At 44.0% G+C, this 21557-nt stretch overlaps 2 protein-coding genes across 5 annotated transcripts; one reads left to right on the top strand and one right to left on the bottom strand.

Moving 5' to 3' along the window:
- Positions 1-1025: 1025 nt before the first annotated feature.
- LOC128402769 (olfactory receptor 1052-like) lies at positions 1026-10901 on the bottom strand. Of its 4 annotated transcripts, none has more exons than XM_053367172.1 (2): positions 10893-10901; positions 1026-1952 (listed from the first exon to the last, which is right to left on the bottom strand). In XM_053367172.1, the coding sequence occupies exons 1-2, from the start codon at positions 10899-10901 to the stop codon at positions 1026-1028; spliced, it is 936 nt and encodes a 311-aa protein (XP_053223147.1). The 4 variants fall into 4 exon arrangements, with proteins under 4 accessions (XP_053223147.1, XP_053223124.1, XP_053223140.1 ...); XM_053367149.1 differs by lacking the exon at positions 10893-10901 and adding an exon at positions 7105-7129 and having other exon boundaries at positions 1026-1954; XM_053367165.1 differs by lacking the exon at positions 10893-10901 and adding an exon at positions 2135-2150 and having other exon boundaries at positions 1026-1954.
- A 7206-nt stretch (positions 10902-18107) lies between these two features.
- On the top strand, positions 18108-19040 carry LOC128402761 (olfactory receptor 5V1-like). Its single transcript, XM_053367136.1, has one exon. It carries the CDS (start codon positions 18108-18110, stop codon positions 19038-19040), a length of 933 nt encoding a protein of 310 aa, XP_053223111.1.
- Positions 19041-21557: the final 2517 nt, after the last annotated feature.

The following is a 21557-nucleotide window of genomic DNA, read 5'->3' as shown; positions in this document are numbered from 1 at the left end:
GCAATCTACCGGTAGATCCCTGGCTGATCCTGGTAGATTGTGGGATCCTTATCATGTACAAAACGTTATGGGGAAAAGTTAAAAAACTCTGTGCAATCCTCCCCAATGGGTAGATCACTGCCATTTTTTTTTACTGGGAGTAGATCACAGTCTCTTGGGAGTTGGACATGCCTGCTGTATTGTTATCAATGAAGGAAGGTCTTTAAATGGAACGAATGCATGCATGCTTGCATTACATTTCTCAACAGAGGAGCCACCTTTGTAGGTAAAACTACCAAAGATCTCTTGCACTTATGAGATTGATTGTGGCAGAAACTTTTGTGTAATGACTTTACTGCACCATCAGATGCATGAAATGTTACCCTTAACTGGTACACACATATGTGCAAGCAGAAGACCCAAAAGACCATGAAATTTGTTTTTGTGGCATTTAAGTGCAAACACACACAAAGTAAACATAGTGACCATTCAAATCAAACTAATTGGTGGTGATAGCACAGTTGCTTTAGCTGAACTAATTTAATACCTGTTGTAAAAGAAAAGGCTATTGCTTTAATTGAGCAATAAATGAATAGAACTGGGTGGCTAAGGATGTTTTAGTTATTTCAGTGAAGACAACTCAATGGAGGTAACATATATGTTTTGCCATGCATAGATTAGCTTTTGTCATCTACAACAGTGTACAATGTCTATGTTAATTCAGATTGGAACCCACATAGGGAAGATTTTAGAGTTGTTCCATTTATTGTTTTATGATTATTTTGTTACATGATTATTACTATTTAAATTACAAAATTCTTTTAAACCCCCGAGTAAAGGTTGTTGGCTCATAACAAAAATTCCAAAGTGCATATTAGGGAAATTCCTTTATTAAGCCAACAGAAAGGTGTGCAAGTGTGTGTTTTTTAACATCTTGTCTGATAAAGCGTTTGAGGGGTATGTGTACATATGCTCAGAAGCTTTCACAGAATTCTGTTTCATTTCTGTTGGCCTCCTCAAGGAATTGCCCTAAATTGTTTTTGCATTCATTGCAAAAACATTTTCATCTTCACGGATTGCCTGAAAGCTTCCTTCACTTCCTTGTTCCTGAGGCTGTAGATTAGAGGATTCAGCATTGGGACCACCACTGTGTAGAACACGGAAGCCACTTGGTCCCGACCCAACGAGTAGCTTGTATTGGGACGCAGATATGTGAATATCAGAGTCCCGTAGAAGACCGTGACAGCTGTAAGGTGAGAGGTGCAGGTGGAGAAGGCCTTGTGTCTGCCTTGAGCTGATCGGATCTTCAGGATGGCAGCCAGAATGAACACGTAAGAGAAGACAATGATGAACAAGGATCCAATGGTAGTGAAGCCAGCGAGGGAGGAAATGATCATTTCTGTGACATGGCTATCGGAGGACAGCGTTAATAGGGGAGGAGTGTCGCAGAAGAAGTGCCTGATGATGTTAGAGCCACAGAATGGCAACCTGCTTAAAAAACATACCGTTACCATGGCATTTGTGAAGCCGATAAAGCACGAGCCAGCAACCAACAGGATGCAGACTCTCTGCGACATAACTGCGGAATATAGCAATGGGCTACAGATGGCCATGTAACGGTCATATGCCATGTTGGCCAGCAAGAAACACTCAGTGCACACCCAGGCCACAAAAAAGTAAAGCTGAGCAAAACATGCATTGAAGGAAATCAATTTGCTTTGTGCTAGAAGGTTCATCAGCATCCTTGGCGTGATGACTGATGAGTAACAGATATCAACAGCGGACAAGTTGCATAGAAAGAAATACATGGGAGTGTGAAGCCGGGTGTTGACCCTGATTAACATGATCATCCCCAGATTCCCCATTAGGGTGATGATGTAGATCACGAGGAACACCATAAACAAGGGCAGCTGCAGTTCCGGACCTTCAGAGAAACCCAGGAGAATGAACTCAGTCACCACGGTGCAGTTTCCCTCTACAGCTGCATCCATATTCTGAAATCTGCTAAATAACGAAGGGGGAATTGTATCAGTCAGTTCTTAATACTACATACGTCTTGGTGAATCATACTTAGAAATGAAGTTCTACATGAATGTCCTACTGCAGGGACAGGGCATCATTTTCAGTCTGAGGACCACATTCACTTCTGCGTAACCTTCCAGGAACCACATGCCTGTGGTGGCCAGGGCAGACACATGCTCACAGACCCCTCTTTCCATCCATCCATCCATCCATCCATCCATCCATCCATCCATCCATCCAAGCAAGACGCATTATTAGAGTTCGAGGGCACATTCCAGCCAGGCAAAACAACTCAAGGAGGGTGCAAAGCAGGGCCAATGAGGGAGGTGTCCTGGGATGAGGGGATGTGGCTGAGGAGGGACTGCAAGTCCAGAGGGTTGCTTTTGGTCCCATCCCCACCGTTTTTATTATGTATTTTGTGTTTTTATCTTGAATTTGTATGCTATGAACCACCCTGAGATCTTTGGATGAAGGGCAGTATACAAATGTAATCAACAAAAATAAATAAATAAATCATTTGCAAGTGTTCAAAGCATTCCACATGTATCATCTATCTACAATCCTGACAACTGTCTATTTATAATCGTTACAACAACTGCATAAGGTAAGTCGGTATAATTATCTCTCATATTGCAGATGTGGACGACTGCAGTTGACAGACAGTAGTTTGCACCTAGTGACTTCATAGGAAGGTTGAGATTTGAACTGGGGACTTCCTGATTCATAACTTGGTTTCATAAGGGATGTTTACATCTCACATTTAATGACCATGCAGTCTGTGTAGTACCCATATACACAACAGTTGAGGTGTAATTCTCAACAAGTGTACAGCCTGTGTACCTGTGTACAGAATAGCTGAGTTATACATAATAATAATGTTATAATAAGTTATATAATAAGTTATATAATAATATATAATAAGTTATATAATATAATAAGTTATAATAGCCAGTGTGGTGTAGTGGTTAAGAGCGGTAGACTCGTAATCTGGTGAACTGGGTTTGCGTCTCCGCTCCTCCACATGCAGCTGCTGGGTGACCTTGGGCTAGTCACACTTCTCTGAAGTCTCTCAGCCCCACTCACCACACAGAGTGTTTGTTGTGGGGGAGGAAGGGAAAGGAGAATGTTAGCCACTTTAAGACTCCTTTGGGTAGTGATAATGCGGGATATCAAATCCAAACTCTTCTTCTACAAATCAACAAAGTTTTACACAAATACTTGTTTGTGTGTGAAGTCAGCTTCTACCTTTGTTCAGTGTAACATGTGAACCAAGTTTTTTAGTCATGGCACTACAGCAGTTCAAATAACATACGCTGAAAATGAAGTGAGCAGGCTCACCTTTCACTCTGCAACAGGATCAGTGATAAAGGGCTTCATTAGCGAATAACAGTCTTTAGAAGCTTGTTCTGCTCTGGCGTGAAGATCAGGGCTTGTCTTTCCCATGAACAGACAGAAGACTCCATTGTCCCAGAATAGCTAGTTTATGGGGTGTAGACTCTAAAATGAAGGAACACCCTGGTTTCTAATTCTTGTTGCAAATGTTCTGTTGTTTGAATGTTAATCTGGAATCATCTCCCAGTCCCCCAAGTATCTTATGATATATACCTTGATTCTGAAAGCTCAGGTCTGTAATGCAACTTCTATTGAGCAGACTCACAATCTGCAAGGTGCATGTTGTTCTTCATTCTCCAACCCAAAAGGGAGCTTGGATTCAAGTTAGGCAAACCTTGTTTGAAAACAAAATGTATTTCTTCACTTCAAGATGGCAACTGAGTAATTCCTAATCAGCTCATTATAACTTACTATATATACCAGCAGTGCAGCAGTTTATAGTGGCACCCCTCATTCTGCAAAGCCAGATGTTGGTTCTCTCCCCACCCGCCATTGCAAGACTGATAAGATATTAAAATGGTAGTGGTGGATTTCTGAAGTGAAAGTAGTTTCCTGTCAAAAGAAAGGAATCAATATACCATCATAATCACCAGCTCTGATTCCTTAATTTGCACCAGGCACTGTACAAAAATAAGAAGAAGAGTTCCTTGCCTTCAGAATCTAAAGAAAAATGAGACAAAAGAAGAGGGAAGTTTATCAGACCCTGTTGGAGGAATTGCACCTTTGAAAGAGGAACTACGTAAATTTTAAAAGTTGAAGGTTTAGAGGTCAATTATACCAAACGACAACTTACATGCCTCAACATCAATTAGCATGACCAGGTTTCCTTAGCAACAGAGGCCAACCTCACCCTCTGGGAGGCTTTAAAAAGAAATATTTAGGAGTCCTGGAGACTAAAGACCTGGCATGTGTTAGGTGGTAGAACTATGGTCCTCTTGGCAGACTCTTTTGCTCTCTTGGCTAAGGCACATTTTGGCCATCAAGATGTTGTTCCTACTGAGATTGCTCTATCTGTTCTAGATCCTTCCAGTTATGCTTCCCCTTACCTTATTACAGTAGTGGCAGTAGTCTTCTCTGTGAGAGAAATGGGAAAGGGTTTAACCGAACCTTACTTTATAAGACAGCAAAAGAGGGAGGAATGGGTGTTCTGAATCTCAGACTATATTGCAAGGCTTGTCAGCTTCACCAATTATTGCAAATTATTAGTCACAGTACAAATGTCTCTTGGCTCTTAATGGAATCCTAGAGGACACCAGCGCTACCTTTCATTCTTCCATCTCACCAATTCCTTCAGCATCTGGGGAATTTCCTTTTGCTTTCTATGCTACAGGTGTGGAGGTGAAGCCGGGTTCACTTGTTTCCTTTGCCCCCCCAACACCCTCATCTGGATCATCCGTGGTTCTCCCAGCCTGAGTGGTACAGCCATTTTCTGAAGTGGGAAGGTGCCGGGATCCCATGTCTCTGTGACTTGTCTGTAAACGAGAAGCCAAAAACTCCTGCCAAGCTGTTGACTTCCCTGACTGATCCAAAGAACCACTGGCTTCATTCAGGGCTTTCAAGTCCACAGCTTTGCTAAGAAGTGGCATTCCACCACCAACTTCCATAGGCCTTTGAGGAAGAACGCTGGCACCATTTGAGGCTAGTTTAGCAACAGGACGGGAAGCTGCACTGAAGGTTATCCATTGCTGGCATCTTACTCCAGTGCAGCTGAGCTATAGGACCTCATCTCTATCCTCAAATTGCTGGAGAGGCTGCTCTGCCAGGGATCTTACTCGCTTATGTGGCCCAACTCTAGGATATTGTATTTAACTGTATTTCTAAAATCACCAGTCCCCAAGTCTCCCTCCTTAGCCCTGCTGTCTCTCTTTACTGGTCCTAAGCTACTTCACACAGCTCTCAGTGTCTTCCTTTTGGTTGCTGCTAGAATGACTGTGGCAGGAGGCTTTTGACTTTTCCTTTCGCTGACTGGTAATAGTTGTCTCTGCTGTTCAGCTCTGATGGAGAAGCTTATTTATTTATTTATTTCATGTATTGAATTCTTATACTGTCCTATACCCGGAGGTCTCAGGGCGGTTCACAGAAAAGATCACAACATATATAATGAGAATAAAAACATATCCCCAATAACCCCCCTCCCCCAGAAAAGAGCCACATTTTAAAAGGGTATAAGATGTCAAACAGACCAACCAAAGGCCTGATTAAAAATGAATGTTTTGCCAGTGCTGGATTTCTGTATAAGCTCAACAGGCTATAGCTTAGGGCAAAACTCTCTTGGGGGCCCCAAAAAAATTTAAAGGGAAAAAAAACCCCTGGATGTACATTTCCAAAATATAAGATAAAAAATAAAAAAAATAAAAAAAATACAGTTAGAACTTAATAATTATTTCACTATTAATATACTTCTTAATAGTATTTGACAATTAATATCCTTCTTCTTAATTGTATTTCAGTTCAACACATACTTTGATAAAATACATATTTTGTTACGTGCAAATGGCTTTAAATACCTATTAGGTCCATAAATTACCATATAGCATATATTCAACACAAAAAACAGCGACAATTTGTTGTTGACAAAGGACAGCTGAACATATAAAGGCCCCATTACCTTCAGTAGCTTAGGACCTCATCGGACCTAAGTCTGGCCCTGCTGGCACCTAAAGGTGTGCAATGATGGCGGCAGGCGAACTTCCCTGGGGGGAGCATTCCACAGATGGGGAGCCTCTGCAGAGAAGGCCTATTCTCGTGTTGCCACCCTCTGCACCTCTCAAGGAGGAGGCACACGAAGAAGGGCCTCAGAAGATGATCTCAGGGTCTGGGTAGGTTCATATGCAGAGAGGTGGTCCTTGAGGTATTGTGGTCCTGAGCCGTTTAAGGCTTTATAGGTCAAAACCAGCACTTTGAACTGGGCCAAGAAACTAATTGGTAGCCAGTGCAGTTGGACCAAGATCAGTGCAATATGCTCACACCGTCTTGCTCCAGTGAGCAACCTGGCTGCTGAATTCTGCCCTAGCTGATGTTTCCGAACCGTCTTCAGAGGCAGCCCTATGTATAACACATTGCTCATATAAAGCTTACTCATAATTTAAGGCTGGCCAAAGACAATGCCAAACCTGATACAGTTGAAACTGTTTCATTTCCCTTCCTTGCGACACTAACTCTTCTTCCGGTGCTCAAAAGCCACCTGCTCTGTATTCTTGCTTTTGGAGAGACTTCTTTGCTAACCTGCCCGCTGCTTGTACTTTATTCAACACGGAAAACAATGAGAGGCCTGCATTTGCGACTTTGTTATTCTTTGTTGTGCACTTTTGAAAATCAATATAATACATTGATGTGAAACAGAGAGAGAAGTTTGAGGGAAAGAGGAAAACTTAAGCAAACTTTAAAAAGCCTCCCTCTTATTTATAAGCCATGCAGTTCACACTTACATCAAACATTATTTACGAAAATAAATTTATTTCATGCCTTATGCCTCCCATATTTGTAATGCAATAATTTATAAAACATGACCACCTGTCAGCAAATTTTGTATTACAGAGGATACCATTTGTCTTATAAACCAAATCTGTCAACTTGTCCATTCCTGCTCTTTCAAGACACTCCAAAAGCCAATCTTGTACCAACTGTCCAGTACAGCTCTCATTTTCTCCAGCTTCTCAAATCAGCTCTTATGTTTCAAATCAATAACTCACTAATTAATATTTCAAATACTTTTGACATCTTCTGCCAGTTTCATCCACAAGTATCTGGTTTGTTTGTTTAATATGACCAATTCAAAATGATGTGCAATGCATAATCTATCTTGCATTAAAAGCCTTATTATTGAGATGATCTCTGTCTTATAGCAGGTCCCCCCCAGTTATGGATAAACAGAAGTTGGGTCTGGAAACCAAACCAAACCAAGTAGGAGCAGCAGAGGGCAATTAAAAGGGACAATACCATTAAAAGATCTCGAAGATTATGTTGTTGCAGAACCTGGAACACTATTTCATACAACCTGCTATTGGAAGATACACCACAGAGGCACCAGCTTGTTCTGCATACCGTTCTGATGAGTCTGTTTTTTTTTATTATTTCAAAACTTGGTTCTCAGCCAATAATGTTTTTACCTTTTATTTTATCTTGTGAGCCACCCTGAGATCTTATGATCAAGGGCAGTAGAGAAGAATAACAAACAAACAAACAAACAAACAAACAAATTAAAAAAATAAAATTTGATGTTATAAAGAACATCTCTACACTTGTCAAAGATGCAAACCTTTTTTCATAAGCTGATAATGGTAGTATGCAACCACAGTGCGAATGGGCAGCATCAGTAATAGCTCCAGTTAATGACGTGCAGCAATCTGCATGCACCACCAACTTTCTATGTGTCTCCACCTTTTGCATATGGAGATATGGCCCTGAAAAATGCATAACCATTGGCAGGTCAGCTAATAAAGAGCCAGAAGCAAACAGAAGCTGTGCCATCTAATCTAAAATTATTGCATCAGTTGTGTGTGTGGGATGACGGGATTATCAATTTGAGGGGTTGCTCTTACGGAAAGATACTTAACAAAAAGTCTGAAGGCAAGAGGAAGCCTAACTCATGACTAGGGTATGGTTGAGTGGCAAGCACAGCAGCATGTGGATTGTCAGCAGTCCTCAACAGTAATGTGGTGTATTGCATCCTTTATTAGTAATGGATAGAGAAGCAGAATACCGTCGTGTATAACCTCCACATAGTTTCTTTACCTGGTACTTGATCCTTTAAAATCTAAACGGGCCTAGAATTGAAAAACTTCCCATTCCTTTGGTTTGAAAAGACTGAATGAATACATTTTTTTAAACTAGCCGCTAGATGTCACTAAAGATCTATCTATAGGCCGTCTGTGCAATGTTATTCACAATATAGGAGATTCAAGCTATTGTTTCTGAACTCTAAGCTAGTATATACAATAGTTGTTCCTCCAAGCTTCTTTTTTCAAAGGCTTTTTGTTCTGTGATGCCCTTTCGGTTTCACTCTTTACCTGAGCTAAATAGGTGCAGCTGCATTTACACATATTTGTCTCCTGTTATTTTTGACCCTCTTTCCTCTAGGCGCTCCACTCCTCTTCTCCTTTTCCTTCTTACAAAATTTGGGTCAGGGACATGTCTCTGTTGCTTATGTTGCACTGTAAAACACCTTGTACAGTGGTACCTCAGGTTAAGAACTTAATTCGTCCTGGAGGTCCGTTCTTAACTGAAACTGTTCTTAACCTGAGGTACCACTTTAGCTAATGGTGCCTCCCACTGCCGCCATGCTGCTGCCGCACGATTTCTGTTCTCATCCTGAAGCAAAGTTCTTAACCTGAGGTACTATTTCTGGGTTAGTGGAGTCTGTAACCTGGAGTCTGTAACCTGGAGTCTGTAACCTGAAGTGTCTGTAACCCGAGGTACCACTGTATAATGATGGAGACTTGAGAAACAGCATAGAGCCTTAGGAACTTGAGCCAGGCAACTCCAAAGGAGGATGATCTAAGCCAGGGGTGGGGTACTTGTGGCCCTCCAAATGTTGCTGGGCTACAAGCTCCCATCAATCCCTAACCATTGGCCATGCTGGCTGAGGCTGATGGGAGTTGGGAGTCCCAACAACATCAAGAAGGCCACAGTCCACTACTACCGCCAACCTTGGCTTAAAGCATGGGCCTATAAAACATGAAGACACCTCCAATGGTGCTAAAAAGGAAATAATAATAATAATAATAATAATAATAATAATAATAATAATAATTATTTATTTATACCCCACTCATCTGACTGGGTTGCCCCAGGCACTCTGGGTAGCTTCCAACATATATAAAAAAAACATAATAAAACATTATACATGAAGAAACATCCCTATACTGGGCTGCCTTCAGGTGTCTTCTAAAGGTTGTATAGTTACTTATCTCCTTGGCTCAGGAGTCGCTTAACTCCATACACTCCAACATTTCTCTGATGAAAATAGGGACATCCTACGGAAAAGTAGGACATTCAAATCAGAAACCAGGATGGATTATGTAAATCCAGGATTGTCCCTGAAAAATAGGGACACTTGGAGGGTCTGGAATCCCAGGAAGCTGTGTCTCCATAGACCCACACCTGTCACTGCTGCGGTTGTGCGGCTGTTGCGGCTGTGGTGGATGCAGCTTCCGTCGAGATCTCTTGGGCAGTGGTGGAGAAAGCCGCTCGGGCACCTGGGGCGGCGTGCCCAGGGGTGGGGCGAGCCATCCATAGGGGCGGGGCACACTGTGAGGCCTCTGGAGTCTGCCTGCTGGGGGGGAGGCAGCGGGCAGACCGTTTGGGCAGCGCGGAGCCTGTGCACGCCCAAGCTGCCGCGTCTATCCCGGGAGAGACGCGTGGCTTGTGCGCACTGCAGGCCCTGCAGTGAGTGATGCCCAGCATTTTGTCACCCCCCTCAGTGGTGACACCCAGGGCGGCCTGCACCCACTGCACCCCCTTCCTCCGCCCCTGCTCGTGGGATCTCATAGAGCTCTCGTGAGATCTTTTTTCAGGCAGTGAAACTGGATTGGCTATCCTGGCAATGGGAATGCATTTTCTGTTTACCAGAGGGCAGCAGGCTTGTTCAAGGCAGGGCAGACCCACAAGCTTCACCCTCCAACACTTTGCCACAACTCCTTCCCCCTGCCCAATATTAGCGATCTGAGGTGACTACAGCCACATTCACATCATACATTTAATCTACTATGATATCAAGGCTTCCCTTAAATGATTTTGTGAGCTGTAGTTTGTTAAGCTTGTTGAGCCTCATTCGGAGACCCCCTACCCCCCCAAGCTACAATTCCCAGCGTGGTTTATCAATCCAGCTCTGGAAATTGTAGCTCTTTAAGGGGAATAGGGTTCTCTTAGCATCTCTCAGCACCCATAACAAACTACAGTTCCCATGATTATTTGGGGGAAGCCAAGTAGTCTTGCTTGGACTACTACAATGTGCTGTATGTGGGGCTACCTTTGAAGGTGACCCGGAAACTACAACTAATCCAGAATGCGGCAGCTAGACTGGTGACTGGGAGTGGCCGCTGAGACCACATAACACCAGTCTTGAAAGACCTACATTTGCTCCCAGTACATTTCCGAGCACAATTCAAAGCGTTGGTGCTGACCTTTAAAGCCCCCAACGGCCTCAATCCAATATACCTGAAGGTGCGTCTCCACTCCCATCATTCTGCCCAAACACTGAGGTCGAGTGCCGAGGGCCTTCTGGCAGTTCCCTCGCTGTGAGAAGCCAAGTTACAGGGAACTAGGCAGAGGGCCTTCTCGGTAGTGGCACGCCCTCCCACCAGATGTCAAAGAGAAAAACAACTATAGTGGTACCTCAGGATACGAACGGAATCTGTTCTGGAGCCCTGTTTGCATCTTGAATGGAAAGTAAGACGTGCGTCTGCATGTGCGTGGATTGCGTTTCGCTGCTTCTGCGCAAGCGCGCGACGTCATTTTGAGTGCCTGCGCATGCGCGAGCGGTCAAACCCAGAAGTAACGCGCTCCATTACTTCCGAGTTGCCACGAAGCGCAACCCGAAAGCGCTCAACCTGAAGCACATTCAACTCGAGGTATAACTGTACCTGACTTTTAGAAGACATCTGAAGGAAGCTTTTAATGTTTAATAGACTATTGTATTTTAATATTCTGTTGGTAGCCGCCCAGAGTGGCTAGGGAATAAATAATAAATTATTATTATTATTATGACTCTTTAAAGTGATAGCATACTCTTTTAAATATATGGTGTGAATATGGCCTACCTCAGTCTGCCTAATGGTAGGGTGGCCTTGCTGCAACTCAAATTTCCTGTGGATGGAGAATGCCTTTCCTACAGGAATGGGGAAATGTTTGCCAATGGAGTGGGCTTTGTTCTGAGTTTGAGCAACTAATGGCTGAAGTTTCAGCTTACAGTAGGATGAATTAATGTCCCTTTCCCATAACTTCTGCTGTGTTCTAGCAAATACACCATGCTTTGATTTGCATATAGCTGCTTTCTATAGGCAACTCTCAGTTTAAACTCTATGTTCTGTGTTTTTTCCCTGTGGGGTCAGCCGGGGATAGGACAAATGGCAGGCCCAGACTGGGAAGATGGGGGCGTGTGGCTAACAAGAATGGTACTCATACTCAGAGGTGATTTACTCTGTCATGTATAGTAGAATAGAAGATAGAAGTGCATGATTAATGTTCTGTGTAGTCTCGGAGTTGGAGATCATACAAGTAGTTTTTCTTCCCCTTACCAATCTCTTCTAGGGAATTTTCTGTAGCCAATTCTTGCTCCTTTCTTGGGAACGAAGACATGCACCATGGAGATTGTGTGCACTGCTTCAGCCTAATGGTCCCAACTCTGGCAAGAAAACAAAAATGAAAACTCCAGGGGTTTTCCCCTTTGAGTGCTTCTGCCTCTGGATTTGAGGTGATCAGTTTAAGGTAATTGACTCATATCTCCGGCAACCGTGTCAACTCCCAGCTATACTAATAAGCCCTCGAGGGCATGATTAAAAAGTTATCGCTTGCCAGCCTGCCATTATGTAACTTATGCGAGAAGTCTGAAAGTTCTGGCAAATTGGCTCCTCAGTGCCTTGTTAAAATTCAACTCTGTTTCAAAGACGTTACTTTAAATTAGAGAAAGGCAGATGCAGGTTCTCTGGAACAAATGCTGGTTTGGACATGACACCTTGGCATGCCTGTGCATCATGACAAAAATGACCCACGACCCCCCTCCTTATCTTGCTCAGATCTGCCCCCTACTTTCCCACAGCATGGTTCTGTCCCTGTAAGCTAATCACACCAGATAAAATGGGCTAGTTCATATTCTCACCAGGGTGGTCCCTCTATGCATTAAATTATTTTTTTAAATTTAATTTTCATTTTTCACACCACACAGAAAACAACTCAACTCCCAACAAATCAATCGCTTTTCTTAAAAATATCAAATCAAATTCTTATAGTCCCCCCCCCATATTTCCATGAGTTCTCTAGAGGTTTATAAGCACAATCTTCTTGATGCATGTAATCCAAAAATGGCTGCCACACTTTATAGAACTGATGGGGGTTAGAATTCCCTTTGGTCACATGAATCTGTTATGTCTTCTCAGCCAGGGCTCTTGTCCATACTCTGGAGTACTATGCTTCAATGTTCAAGCCCAAGGTAGTGTGCCATCACATGGGTATTTTCATACATGCTGCCACGAGGAGGAACGTTAAAAGTACTTTATGAACAATTGGTGGAATAGACATGTCCTTTATTCTAAGTAAAGTAAGCTGAAGGGGAAGTTTGCAGGCCCACTTTGTATATTAAACTCAATTCTTTGAATACCAAAGCCCAACATGGGTGAACAGATTTGCAAAACCACCATATATGTATGTAAACTCCCCTCCAGCACGTTGATGTTGCCCCTGGTATCATGTGGGATATTTGCAAGGGGGAAAGATGCCACCTATGTAAGTTTCAAAGTCTGCTCCCCTTCCCCGGGGGGCAGCAATGCGGGAGGCCTATGGGCCTCCCGGTGACCTGGCTGTGGGCGGAGGGATGCTGCCCACATCACTGGGACTCCCGGTTGTGTCACACCCCCTGGCTGACAATCAGGATGGCCGGGGTGTGTGGCCACCCTGCTGTTTAATTGGGCCAAAACTGTTTTAAAAGATCCCCCACAAAAAAAGCATCTTCCATTTTTCATTAGAGATTATCACATGACGTAAGTTTTGCTTATGCTAATTTAGGTGTATGTATGCCTCTGGGCAAGGGACACGGGTGGCGCTGTGGGTAAAACCTCAGTGCCTAGGGCTTGCCGATCGCATGGTCAGCGGTTCAAATCCCCGTGGCGGGGTGAGCTCCCGTCTTTCGGTCCCAGCTCCTGCCCACCTAGCAGTTCGAAAGCACCCTTAAGTGCAAGTAGATAAATAGGTACCGCTTTATAGCGGGAAGGTAAACGGCGTTTCCGTGTGCTGCGCTGGGGCCGGCTCGCCAGAGCAGCTTCGTCACGCTGGCCACGTGACCCGGAAGTGTCTCCAGTCAGCGCTGGCCCCCGGCTTCTTAAGTGAGATGGGCGCACAACCCTAGAGTCCGACACGACTGGCCCGTACGGGTAGGGGTACCTTTACCTATGCCTCTGGGCAAATTAAGATGATGAGTGGCTCAATTGTAAGGCACTTTGCAATGTGCCCAGCTGCCCTGTAAGCAATGTAAATAATTAACATAACATAACATAACATAACAATATAATATAATATAATATACAATGTAATGTAATAAAAGGTACACAGAATAATTTTAAAAGGGAGGCAAAGGTGTTGGAGATGCAATGCCCAACACAAAGGGCAAAGGGCTTGGGTTCCCCCTTGCAATGCCACTGCTAGCAAGCCAGCAATGGAATGTCTATTGGAATGGTTCATATAACCCTTTTCCCTTAAAAATAAAAGGGAGTGGGGCTGGGCAGGCTTAACCAAATGCATTTATTTATTATTTATTAATTAAATTTGTATACTTTCCTTCATCTGTGAATCACATTGTGGTTTACAGTATAAAAATACAAAAATACATAGCACAATAACAAACTAAACAATACCTCTCACAGTTTAATAGGCTTAATTGTCTAATTAGCCAAAGGTTTGGGAGAAGAGGAATGTTTTCACCTGGCACCTAACAAGGTGAGCCTCCTTGGGGAAAGTATTCCACAAATGGGAGCCACCACAGAAAAGGCCCATTCTCAGTTGCCACCCTCCAGACATCTTGTGGAGGAGGCACACAAAGAAGGACCTCAGATGATGACCTCAGGTCCGGATTGGTTCATATGGGGAGAGGCAGTCCTTGAGGTATTACAGTCCTGAGCCATTTAAGGCTGTATAGGTCAAAACCAGCACTTTGATTTGAGCCCATTAGCAGCCAGTGCAATCAGGACAGGATTGGTGTTATATGCTCAAACCATATTGTCCCGGTGAGCAACCTGGCCTCTGGCCACTGAACACTGCACGAGCTGAAGTTTCAGAACTGTCTTCTGAGGCAGCCTCATATATAACACCTTGCAGTAATCTAGCCTAATGGTTACCAGAACACATAAGTGTCAACTCCTAGGGGCAGTGGGGGCTTTGGCCCCCATAATAAAATATTTGAAGGGGCCAGACCCCCACAAAGTTGATGGGCATTCCCATTCAAATGGTGTGTGTGCACTGTGTCATTTGATCAGTTTTGTGGGGTGGGTTTTACCTGGGCCCCACAATATTTTATTCAAGTTGGCACCCCTGCCAGAGCATAGTTGACTGCCAGGGACTGGCCAGATGAGGAGGAGTGGTGGAGACCGCCATTCCAGGAGGCTTCTGGGTAGGAGGCAAATGAATATAGCTGTCAGGATGCTCTCAGCAGCTCCCGGCTGGTTGCCCAGGAAAGTATAAAGACAAGGAAAAGTTTCTTACAGATCTTTTTTATTTCAAATTTTACACTGGGAGGCTATAGAACCCAACCTTTTGGATAAAGGCATTGTCCTGAGTGAGTCTCCACTTCCCGTTTCTCCCATTCCTTATTTATCATCATCATCATCATCAGCTCCTCTAAGGGTGCTGCTAAGTGCCCTTTGTCTTTGAGCTCTTTGGTCTCCTACTTTTAAGGCTTGCCGGGTTCTGGAATGTTTTTTAATGACAACGTGTAAGCCAGCTGCTGCTCTGGCTCTCCTATTATTTCCCAGCTTTCCCCCTCATCTGCCTCTGAGCTGTGACCTCCCTCAAATCCCTGTTGTAAATATATAATGTCTTCTTCCTCCTCCTTCCTAGAAGGGTCAGGATGGGAAGGCGGTCTCCACCATTCCACTGTTGAGATTTCCATTCCGCCTTAAGGAGCAGACATGGAACTGTTGCATGTCACATGTCTGTTTACATACCAGCACAGTCTGCTGGGAACTTCCGTTGTGTTTATAGCTTTTGCTTTTCTCTGTCTTTCTGTGAAGACAAAGAGAGAGACGACATGTTTCTTTGTCCTGATTTATGATTAATAAATCCGTAGTTATAGTATGCTTCCACAAGCCTCACGCCTATTCTGTGTGTGCAGTTTGCTCTGCTGATATAGTGTGCCCTGGCATTGAAGCCTGGGTCGCTCATTTACATCAGACCAGAGGCCGATGGGTCTTCGCAGTGGGACGGCTGGAAGGAGATGACGCAGCTGGGGCTGGCCAGATGTCCTTGCGACCCTCTGCATGCCGACATCCTCCTCCTCTTCCCAGTCCCTGATAATTGCATGGAAGTTATTTAAGGGTGATGGGGTTCATCTTTCAGGTCAGAACATGTTCTTGGAGGATCTGCAAAGAGCTCTCTGTTTGAGCTCTTGTGTGTTTCCCTGAAAATGAACAAGTGGGAGCTGATCACCTCCTGTGACATTTGGTATGGGCAGGTGAGAGGAATTAAGGCATGCTTGCTTTAATATCTAAGACATTATTGGGTTGAGGGCACTCTTCAGTCATCTTTCACAGGTTATACCTTGGGGTGTCCTTTGGGGGGGGGGTCGGGGCCCTACTGGCAGGGTCATAGTCTGAACTATGTCTGAACATCAAGATGTTTGCAGCAGAGAGGGAGGATTCTTTCCAAACATTTCTGTATGGCCACAGCAAGTGACTCTGAATATGCCCAGGAGCTGGGAGGAATAGAATCCCCCCCCCCATATATTACAATTCACCTGCCCAGCTGGGTGTATTTGATTTGCTTAGTCTGATTGAACTAGCTTGGTTTGCAGATCCTCTACTTTGGTATATTTAATCAATATAATCTGTTTACCCGTGGTAATGTTTTTCTCAAGTTTTCTTTCTTGTGTGTTGGCAAACAGGATTTGGCCCAATGAGCTTTTGCACAACTGAGATTTCAAGTCAGCAACTGCAGGATTCCTCCGAGACCTATGTCCCATGATAGAGTTTATGCCATCTCTCCCCCCCCGCCACTCCACCTCTGTGGCAAAGGCGGGGTGGGGGGAAGATGTTGTCCTTCTGACTCATGACAGAGGCAATGCTTCTTAGGCATTACTTCAGATTGCTGTGTGATACTTTTCTTGACTCCACATAAATTCTTCATTTTCTTGTTTGTTGCTGTGGTTCTACAGTTCACAAGGAAATCAAGGATGGCTCGTGGATGCAGTTTACTGGGTCTTCAATCTTAGGCAGTCAAAATACTTTAGGTCTATAGTGCTGTTTTTCAGTTATGGGCATATTATATTTATTCAGTGAACTAAATATAAGAGATCGGAAGTCATAATCTTAGTTGAGTTTCTATGTGGAAATGTATACCTTAGGTTTAGTGATTGTTTTGGGAAAAAATCATAGCATCTTTGCAATATATTGTCATTAGGTAAGTTTAAAATCCATTTACTCTTATTAAACTGTTTTGCAGCTTTGGAAGATAAATGTCTTGCCATACAAATGCCTGTTATTAAGTGATAAATATAAACTTGGAGAGTAATGTTGTTATATGCCAATAAGCACATTTTCTTGGTTTGATAAGTTCTTAATCTCTTTCTTTTAACATATACTGTATAAGGTTTCCTAGGCTTTACTGTTTAACTACCATCTATCATTCTGGTACTCCTTCATATTTTGAACAGGATTAATGCAATGTGTGCATTGCAGTATATGCAGTAAAAATTTGAGGGGTGGGGCATTTTGATTACGACTGGAATCCTGTGGTTTTTGGGGTGCCTGTCCTGAAGCCATAAGATTCTGCAGATCTTCCTTTCCATGGGTGAAGACAGAGGTCCGCCATAGGAGACGGAGATCTGATGAGGGAGGTTTTCCTGCTGCATCAGTGTTAAGATCTGTTGTTGCTGCTTTTTGCCTTGCCTCCAATGTTCCAGGGTTGTGCTGGGGATGGTAAGGGGAGGTTTTGCAACCATTGGATCCAGAGCCCTCTCATTCCCTTGACAAGCCCCTAGAATGTAGCAGGGGTAGGGGAGGCTACGCAGCCCTGATGTTGGCATGCATCATATGGTGGGGTGTTCAGAGTGCTGGGCGACCAGGATTCACTCAGCCAGGAAGCTCATTGGGTGCACTGGCAGAGGAAGAACAGTGCAGGGGGAGCGCACCACCCCCAGGACGCACGCCATGCCCCTGCAGGTGGCGTGCCACGCCCCCAGGACGCGCACCACGCCCCTGGGATGCGCGCCAGCCCCGCCCCTGACTTCTCTCTGCCCCCTGGTGCCAGAGCATGAAGCTCCGCAACTGGTTGGGTGGTGTTGGGCCAGTCACTGTCTCTTAACGTAACCTACCTCACAGGATTGTGAGAAGAAGATGGGGAGAAGAAAAACTGTGCATGTCACCTTGAGCTTCTTAGAGGAGAGGCTGCCTCCCTCTTCTAGGAGGTACAAGAAAATGACTCTTTCAATGGTAACTTGTGACAGTAATATTGTGGTTAAGACCTGAATGGTTTTGAAAAGAGATTATAGTGCTGTCTCTCATGCTCTTCCATTTTGTGTTCAATTTTATATTTTATGAAGTTTTCTTTATTCTTAATCTCAAAGTGGTTTCAAAGCTTTTTCTATTGACCAAGGGAATCTATATACAGGTTTAGGCCACATGTGCGGGAGAGATATTCATCAGAAACAAACAGGATCAGGCCATCTATGATTAAAAGTCAGATGCTTAAACAATTGTATATTGTCCTTCAAACAACATTTGTACTTATACAAAATTTGCTTCGTTTTCTTCGTATTTTAGACATTCTAGCTGACCAGTTTGATTAGGAGGACAATGCAGAAAGACAACACCACAACAGCAAAAGACTTTGACTTGACTGAACTCTCTGATCTCCCAGAAGTGCGAATCGCCCTCTTTGTGGTAATTCTGCTGACCTACTTGATCACTCTGGCAGGGAATGGATCAATCCTCATGGCAATAGCAACAGATAGTCACCTCCAGACCCCCATGTACTTCTTCATTAGCAGCCTCTCTTTCCTGGATGTCCTTTGCCCTACAGTGACAGTGCCCAAGATGCTCCAGGTCTTTATGTCAGAGGACAAGACAATATCATTTGTTGGCTGTGTATTACAACTCTTCTTTCTGATTTATGCTGTGGGCACCGAAATCTTCTTGCTCTCAGTGATGGCATATGACCGCTACGTGGCTATCTGCAGTCCCTTGCACTACACAAATATCATGACGAAAAGGCTGTGTGTTCAACTGACTGCAGGGACCTGGCTAACCGGCTTCATCAATTCCATGATTCATACCTCATTGACCTTTACATTATCCTTCTGTGAGCCCTATAAAATTAACCAATATTACTGCGATATCCCACCACTAATGGCTGCCTCTTGCTCCTCTACCTACCTCCCAGAACTGGTTCTCCTGCTTGTGGCTGGCATTTTAGGAGGTGGTGCTTTCCTGGTCACTCTGATCTCTTACATCTATATCATCTCTACTATCCTGCGCATGCGCTCTGCTGAGGGAAGGCGCAAAGCCTTTTCTACCTGTGGTTCCCACCTGACTGTAGTTTTCCTGTTTTATGGGACCACCATTGCCACCTATGTTCGCCCCACCTCCAGCTATTCACCCAAACAGGACAGAATTGTTTCCATGTTGTATGGGATTGTTACTCCTATGCTAAACCCTATGATCTACAGTCTGAGGAATAAGGATGTTAAGAGGGCCTTGGTGAAAGCATTTTGCCTGAAAAGATTTTAATGAAATTAATGGGTTCAATCATCCCTGTCCTTGAATACTGTCCTTCAAATACATTGTACTTCTAAGCTGAAAGTCACTACAATATTCCTTCCTTCCTTCCTTCCTTCCTTCCTTCCTTCCTTCCTTCCTTCCTTCCTTCCTTCCTATGAGCCTGTACTGGGAGACTATCATTTAATGACCTGTTATGAAGGACCATATTTACTAAAATCTAATGTACACATCTTTTGGGCCAAATTATGTTGCAAAAATAAAGGTGTGCATTAGATTTGATGGTGCATTAGATTTGAGTAAATACCGTATGTAGTTTGTACACAAGTCTGCAATTCTCACATGCAATCTGACACTCAAATCTAGGGATCTTTTCATGTTGAGACCTGGAAGCACACAAGAGCCTAGCACCCCAAGGGTTAACACAGACAGCAGAGAAAAATCAGAAGTAAATTTTATTACAACTAGCTTATGGCCGCAAAGGGAAATTAGCATAGTTACTAAAAAATTAACCAAAATAATAAACACCACACTAATACTAGGTTGAATTTAGAAGAGTTTAAAACCAATAGGAGCGTTTTTCTTAAAAGTTTTCCGAGATACTCATTTGAAAACACGGGTGTGGTGAAGGAAGGCAGAGAAAGAGGATGTTGGCTCAAAGGGTGACAGCTCTTTTAGAACCAGGGTGGGTGGGTGACTAGACTTGTTTGCTTGCAGAAGAGAAACAGAGATAGAGGAAATAGGGGCGTTCAGGAGTGGGGACCTGAGAAGGTTTTAAGGCAAAAATAACAAGAATGCAGGTTAGAGACTTTGGACAGTCACCGTTTTGCAGCGGGAGGGTATGGATAATGAGGAAAGGGGGAATTGAGATTTTAGGTTGAGACAACAGACAAGGAAGAGAACATGTTTCCCCAAGAGAAGGGGACTTCATGGGGCTTCAAAGCAGAAGGCAGGTGAAGGAGAGGGAGGCATGGACTTGAGAGAGTTTAATGCATTTCCTGATTCTGCAAGGATGAGGTCTGTTGAGGGTGATGGTGGTGACATGGAAATCTCCTCAGCATAGGAATGAAGGAAAGCAAAGTGTAAAATGCAAGGTGTGTGAGTGTGTTGTTCCACAAGGAATGTTCTGCTACAGAGACAGGCAGTGTCTCTCTTGGGTGACCATGGATTCCTAGATAGTTAGGTGAAAAGCATCAGTTCTTATGTTTGAGTTGGGCTTGGAGATTAATAAAAAAAGCAAAGAGTGTAAACTAATGGCAAAGGTTGGTACTTAAGGTTAAGAAAGGCTTCTTAGCCTCATCAACTGTAATGAATGAGCCAGCCACCAGGGAAAGTTTGCAGCCAGCTCCCAGTGAAGGACGTAACCAGGAAGAGAGCGTTAACTGCAAGACAGGATGATTATAGCCGAAAGTCAACTCCCCTGCCCTTAGGAATGTCAACTGATAGCAGAGTTGCAGAGAGTCAGCTGGCAGCTTGCCAGCTCACTAGTGAAGGACAAAATGCTAGAAATGAAAGCAGCTCAGAGAGCGTGAAGGACCATGGAAGTACTGTTTCAGAGAATGAGGAAGGGGTGGGTGCTGACCCCCTTAGTCCAAGGTCCAGGGGCATAAGGGGGGTCTGCAAGACAGAATACATCACAAGAAGAAGTTTGGCTGTTTCTGGTCTTGCCGGAAGCACCCTCCTTAGAAGGGACATCTTTGATTTATAGAAGGACAGCTGTGATCGCCGCTTCAGTGAACTCTGTTTTTGCAATAAATCTTCTAGTTAATTAACTACACTCATTTTTTATCAACACTCCCTGACATCTACACATATTGAAGGCATAGGCGTGTTGAAGTTGATATTGATTTTGCTGACTAATGCTGCTTCCGTCTGTGTGTTGATAACAGGAAGATAATCTTGGCAAGCTATTTGAGATACCATCTTCTTTCCCCCTCTTGTGACCTTCTAATAGCTGGATAGTTAGCATCGCAAACCACAATTTCTAGATTCTTCTGGGTGGCCTCCCAACCCTCTACAGCAGACTGAAGGATTACTGGGGGCACAAGGTGGAAGGAGATGTGTCATGAGTGGACTTCATTCTCTGCACACAACTTAATTGAATCCCACCAAGTATCTTTGCAATATGTTGTTGCGTGCTGAGGTCCCCCAAAACACCCTTACCCCAAATAACTCACACATCACACATAAATTTTTGTTTAAGGTTTTTGGCATAAATTTTGGCCACAACTTTATTAGCATACAAATTGTGAGTGGTTGCTTAGGCATTGGTTCTGACTATCTGTCCCCCCCCACCCTTGGGGGACAGCATTGACTCCCGGATTCCAGCGAAAGTCAGTGTGGAGGAACAAGATCAGGGATAACTGGAGCTGCGACACAGACCCTCAGCTTCTCCCCGCATGCTCCTAGGGGCTTACACGGCCGAAACCCGATTCCAGGGGTTTGGACGAAAGGATGGTAAGCCCCTGAATTCCTTTAACGGAATTCCCGTGCAGCAGCAGCATTGGAGGGGCAGGCACAGCCAATCCA

Source organism: Podarcis raffonei, chromosome 1 (assembly GCF_027172205.1).
Source record: "Podarcis raffonei isolate rPodRaf1 chromosome 1, rPodRaf1.pri, whole genome shotgun sequence".
NCBI classification, from domain to species: domain Eukaryota; kingdom Metazoa; phylum Chordata; class Lepidosauria; order Squamata; family Lacertidae; genus Podarcis; species Podarcis raffonei.
Note: the sequence above shows the minus strand (reverse complement) of the source record. Positions and strands in the feature narration are given on the sequence as shown.

What these genes read in the sequence shown, in the direction of transcription:
- LOC128402769 (XM_053367149.1), bottom strand. Translation starts at nt 7,129, where the DNA reads ATGAAACTGGCAGAAGATGTCAAAA. An exon ending in ACTGGCAGAAGATGTCAAAA is followed by an intron (nt 1,955 to 7,104) that starts GTATTTGAAATA and finishes ATGCAGCTGTAG; the next exon opens with AGGGAAACTGCACCGTGGTG.
- LOC128402761 (XM_053367136.1), top strand. Translation starts at nt 18,108, where the DNA reads ATGCAGAAAGACAACACCACAACAGCAAAAGACTTTGACTTGACTGAA.